General features: G+C 69.6%; 1 protein-coding gene across 1 annotated transcript; it reads left to right on the top strand.

Moving 5' to 3' along the window:
* The first annotated feature begins 226 nt into the window (after positions 1-226).
* Positions 227-5,047, top strand: LOC105311486 (uridine diphosphate glucose pyrophosphatase-like). The gene is made up of 5 exons (XM_011387475.2): positions 227-338; positions 581-1,051; positions 3,782-3,825; positions 4,208-4,272; positions 4,455-5,047. The coding sequence occupies exons 2-5, from the start codon at positions 971-973 to the stop codon at positions 5,045-5,047; spliced, it is 783 nt and encodes a 260-aa protein (XP_011385777.2). The 5' UTR covers positions 227-338; positions 581-970.
* The last annotated feature ends 344 nt before the right edge of the window (positions 5,048-5,391 follow it).

Below are 5,391 nucleotides of genomic sequence, written 5' to 3'. Positions count from 1 at the left end.
GAAGGAGTAAGTGGGGATGTTACACAGTAATGGAGAACAGCGGAGTCAACCTGAAGGTCTGCTATCTGCTAGCCTCACCTGCGCTGTCCCGCCTTGGGCCATAGTTCAGAGCAGGCCCAGGGCTCGGCTCCTGCACCCCAGCACCTGTACCTGCTCCTGGGGAGGCAGGGGCCACATCTGGCTGGGTCCCTGGGATCTGTACCCAAAGAAGGACCGGGCCCTTCGGCCGCCAGGGAGGGGCATCCGCTGGGAGGGGCTTCTTGGGGGCGGGAACAGCGGCGGGCTCCGGGGGTGAGAACCCGCAGCCGGCACAGGGCGTGGCGCTCCTCCCACTCCGGGTGAGTTGACGGTCCTCGCAGGCCAGCTCCTGGAGCGCCCGTTGGGCCTAGGCCCTGCCCCGCTACCTTCCCTGTGCCCCTGTCGCCTGCCCTCCTTCCAGAGCCTTCTCTCTTGCCTGCCGTGAGGCTCCCTGGAGGCGTCCACACTGGGCCTCACCCCGCGCGCAGTAGCCCAATGACCTCTCCTTTGCCCCCGTTGCTGGCTCCGCTTGGCAGCCGTGACCGCACACGTCTCTTTCCAGGGCCCAGCCTCCTGTCCCCCGGGGCCTGGCCCCGCTGCCCAACGACCCCATCTCCGGGCGGTGGTCGACCCCCGGGGGGCGGAGCATCGCTCGGCTCATCGCCTGCAGAGCTGCGCCGCGAAGCCGCCTCTTCCCCCAACCAAGACGTCCCAAATCCCCGAGCACCGGCGACCAGCCGTCGGACCCGTGCCCTCCAGCCCCGCCGGGTCCGCACACTCGGCGAGTCCCCGGCGGGTGAGCGCCCCACCTGCAGCCGCCAGCGAGCGCTACCTGCGCGCGCGCCCGCCCCGCCCCGCGCGCACTGGGCATGCCCAGAGCCGGGTCACGCGCCCGCACGCTCCAGGCCCGCGCGGACCCAGCCGCTCCCGGCCCGGTCGCCCCGCGCGCCCCATGGAGCGCATCGAGGGGGCAGCAGTGGGCCGCTGCGCAGCCTCGCCCTACCTGCGGCCGTTCACGCTGCACTACCGCCAGGTGAGCCGGCCCGCTGGCGCCGCCCACAGCCCCGGCGCCCCGCCCACACCCCGGAACCCCGCCCCCGGGCTCTGCCAGTGGCTCGGGCCTTTGAGACCGCGCGAGCGCGGGCTCGGGCAGGCGCCCTGGCTGGGACACCTCGGGAGACCACTCACCCCTCCCGGGGGCCTTTGCTGGGCCCCAGCCCTTTGTGCGATGGGGCTTATCAGGCTCCCCGGGGATCAGGGAGAGCTTCCTGGACGTGGTGGTGTCCGCTCTGGGGAGAGGGGGCAGCAGAGGGAGCTGCGTGGGCCTCCTCCCCAGGGCGCCACCTCAGTCTCCGCGTACCCCAGGGAGCCCTATTCTCCCGGGGCACCGGGCATGCAGTGGGTGTTCGTGCCGTGGATAAGTGGCCGCGGCCTCCCTCCCCTTACTCAGCGTCCACGCAGCCCTGGCGGCCCTTCCTCCCGCTCGGCCCTCGCCCGGCGCGGCCTCCTGCGGGACCGCCTCCACGCCGCTCTGGTGACCGCCTCCACGCCGCTCCAGTGACCCCTGCCCTCCTGCCCTTCTCACAGCACGGGCAGGCGGACGTTTGGCGCCTCACCACCCGGCTGCCTCCGACCTGCACCCCCACCCTGCCATCCTCCCGGGCCCCTTCCTCTCACCACCCCTGGGAAGCCCTCCAGGCCCCCAGCCTGAGAGAGGGCCCCCCCCCGCCCCCGCACTCCCATCGCCCCAGGGTGCACCCAGGTTGGCAGCGCTGGCCTGGGGCAGAAGCAGGAGTGGGCTGCCGGACAGAGGTGAGGGACATGGAGGTCGCTGCCTGGGGCAGGATACCCGATGGTGGCAGCACCGCCCCCAAGGGGTGGGGGCTCTGGGCAGCAGCAGGTGGGCACAGCATGGTTCGGGCTCGTACCTGCTGGGCCCGTACCTGCTGGGCCCGTGGCTGTGAAGGGCTAAGGCCTTGGTGGGCTCCTGCAGGCACCTTCCTACCGATGGCTGCTGGTGGCCAGAAGTGAGCCATGCAGGTGGCAGGCTATGGCGGGCACAGCTGGGGGGCCAGGACAGCATTCCCTCTGGGGCCACAAGACATTGGGCAGGGCAGTGCATGCCGCCGTGAGGTCTCTGCAGGCCTGGCCAGGGGAGGTCTGGGGGGCAGACAGACCAGAGGCAGGGTCTCTAAGGGGAGAGGCCTGTGTTCACTGCAGCCCTGTCCATCCCTCCCAGGTCCCTGCGAGATGAGCCAAGCCCGGGGCCCACGAGCGGGCCGGGGCCCTGGCTGGGGTGCTGACGGCCTCAGCAGGCCTCTCTGACCTTCCCCTGCACCCCACCTTGGCTGGACCTAAGGGTCTGACAGTTTTGATCTTGAGCCGAGAGAGTCCGTGAAACCTGCACAGGTCACATTTACCCTGAGGGAGGCAGGGAGCATAGCAGGCACATGGCAGACTGGGGGCAGGCCTTCCTTGGAGCCCGTCCTGAGTGGCTGGCTGGCCCTGGGGTGGCGGATTGCAGGCAGGCCCGGGCTTGCCTCTGCGGGCAGTGCTGGAGAACAGCCTCCTAGGCAGCCCAGCTTGCCCTTAGAGACCAAGGTCACTACCACCCCTCACGGCCAAGCTCAGCCCAGCATGTGGGCGTCTGCCCGTGAGGGTCCCCTGCCCGGACTATACTTCCCTCACTTCCGTGGGGCCTGGTGTGGTGCCACCTCCTCCAGGAAGGCCTCACAAAGGCTGTCCCCTAGCCCCCTGTCTCCTGCAGCCCCGGCTGTGCTGTCTGTGTGTCTGGCGCTCAGGCACACGTCCATTTCGGGGCCTGGATGGACCCCAGAAGTGGAGCCAGCAGTTCGCCAGGCCCTGTGGGCTGACCCAGTGATGGAGGGGTTGGCAATGGGCGGCCACAGCACAGGGCTCCAGGTCCAGCCCCCCCTGCAGGATCCCTTTGGGGAGGGGTAAGCTGGGCGGAACGGCCACTGCCTGCTCTAGCCTCGAGGGCGGGAGCCCGCCTCATCTAGGGCTGTCCAGCTGGCAGGACCCTGGCGCCTGCTGAACCCCCGTTAGCGTTTGCTCTGCCTGCTGCGGCCGGCCCAGCCCAGGCTCCGCCCATACTGCTCCTTCGTACACTCAGTGCTGCCCAGAGCCTGGGCCCATCGGGACAGGGTGCCCGGGGTGGGGGCAGCAGGGTGGTGGACGGAAGCAACAGGCCGACAGGACCACAGGAGGCGTGAGAGACAGCCCAAGACAGACACTGGGCCAGTGGGGGGGTGCCATCCCACTGTGCAGTCCCCGTCACTGAAGCCCCACGTCCTGAGCATGTGCTCCCACCTGGCTCAGGTGCCCCCGCTGCTGCCCCAGGGCCTGGCCTGCCCCCCCCCGCCTTCCCATCTCCCTTTGTCCAGAGGCCCGAGGGAATTTTAGCTCTGCCCGCGTGGGACCACCCGCCCTGACTGTGAGGGTACAGCAGGCTGCCCCTGCCCCATGCCCCGTGGTCCTTCCCACACTTGGGGACCGCGGCCATCTCTCTGCAGCTCCTTGAACTTAACCTGTGCTGGGTGGTGCCCGAGACGCCTTTCCTCCCTCTGCCCTGGTTTTCTGCCTCAGCCCCCAGAGCATCCCTGCCCAGCCCGGCCTCCCCCGTCCCCCACCCCGTGGGAGTCCCCACTCTGGGGGCCCCGGCCATGAGCACACCTGCCCGGGCGGAGCCGTGTGGCCGTCTGGCCTCAGCTCCCCACGGCACCGGCACCTCTGCCTCTTTCAGAATGGCACCCAGAAGTCGTGGGACTTCATGAAGACACATGACAGGTGAGGGCCCCGGATGGGGACACTGGGAACCGGGGACCTGGAGCCCCAGCCTGGCCCATGAATGTCCCGTCTCGCCTCATCCTCACCGAGGCCTGGAGGCCGGGCTGTGTGCCAGCTCAGGCCCCCTGGGGCATGGTGGTGGGCAGGGCCTGAGACAGGCCATCTGGGTGCCCTCCCCAAGCACCGGGTGATGGGCAGGACAGCGACATGGCTCCAGTGCGGCTGGCAGTCACCTGGCCCCCGAGCGGCCCAGTGTGTCCTTCCCCTGGCATAGGCCTGGGCCTCAGTCTCCCCACCTGAGCACGGGACCCAGTTCCGGGCTGCTGGGAATGGGGCCCGCGGGAGTGAGGTGACGCTGAGCTCTGTCCCTCTGTCCCTTCAGTGTCACCGTGCTCCTGTTCAACTCTTCCCAGAGGAGCCTGGTGCTGGTGAAGCAGTTCCGGCCAGGTGCGGGGGCCGGACGGGGGGGGGGGGAAGGGGCGGGAGGGGGGGAGGGGCGGGAGGGGGGCCCTGCAAGAGCAGCTCTCGGGGCTCTGGGGAGCACGGGTAGAGAGGGTGTCGGGCCCCCGTGGGTCCCATAGAGGGGGCATCCACGTGGTGGTGACCGTGGTCTGCCCTCCCCTGGCCAGCCGTGTACGCGAGCGAGGCGGAACGCAACTTCCCTGGGTGTCTGGCAGCCTTGGACCAGGACCAGCCCCGGCTGCTGCCGGGGGCACTGCCCGGCTCGGCGGGCGTGACGTACGAGCTGTGTGCTGGCCTCGTGGACCAGCCTGGCCTCTCGCTGGAGGAAGTGGCCTGCAAGGAGGCACGGGAGGAGTGTGGCTACGACCTGGCGCCGGCCGACTTGCAGCGGGTGGCCACCTACAAGTGCGTGGGACCTGCAGGGCGGGGGGAGGCGTGCCACCCAGGGCGCGGAGCAGGCCACCCGCAGGCGGCGAGCACCCTGTCCCCCGGGCGTGCAGGCAGGGTGGTTCCTCCTCGTTCTCAGATCATGGCCCAGGCGGGACCCAGGGCTCTTGGAGCTGGTTCTGGAGCATGCCGGGCCCTTGTCCCCACCCCGTGGCCCCTGGCCGAGTGGGGCGGGCTCCCGTGGCAGCTGCTGCTGACAGATGCCTCTACTTCCTGTGGGATTAGGCACCGGGTGCTGGGGGTGGGTGAGTCACAGACCTGCTCTGACAGCAACTCAGGAATGAGGGAGGCCTGGGTCTTGAGCTGGGGTTGATCCGCCGACTGATAGATGCCAGTGGTATGGTGACAAGCGCACACTCTCCACTGGGGGCTCCAGCCTGCCCGTCCCTCATGTGCGCATGGCTAGGCGGGCAGCTCCAGCAATCCCGACCCTCCGATAGGCGTTGCAGGGGAAGGCAGGTCATATTATCGGAGGGTACCATCCCAGCTCGCCACCGCAGGGACCTAATTAACAGGAGCATGGAGCCCGTGCCCTCCAGGAGGTGCATCCTGGGGCCCTGTCTTCCTGATGGGAGCTGGCTCGGCACTGGCTCTGGGGTCCAAGGTCCCCTATGGCCTGAAGCCCCTTGGGGCCCTCCTGTGGGCCATGCCGGCCCT

This window comes from Pteropus vampyrus, unplaced genomic scaffold (assembly GCF_000151845.1).
Source record: "Pteropus vampyrus isolate Shadow unplaced genomic scaffold, Pvam_2.0 Scaffold1000004343, whole genome shotgun sequence".
In the NCBI taxonomy this organism is placed as follows: Eukaryota; Metazoa; Chordata; class Mammalia; order Chiroptera; family Pteropodidae; genus Pteropus; species Pteropus vampyrus.
The sequence above is the reverse complement of the archived record's forward strand: the minus strand, read 5'-3'. Positions and strand labels throughout refer to the sequence as shown.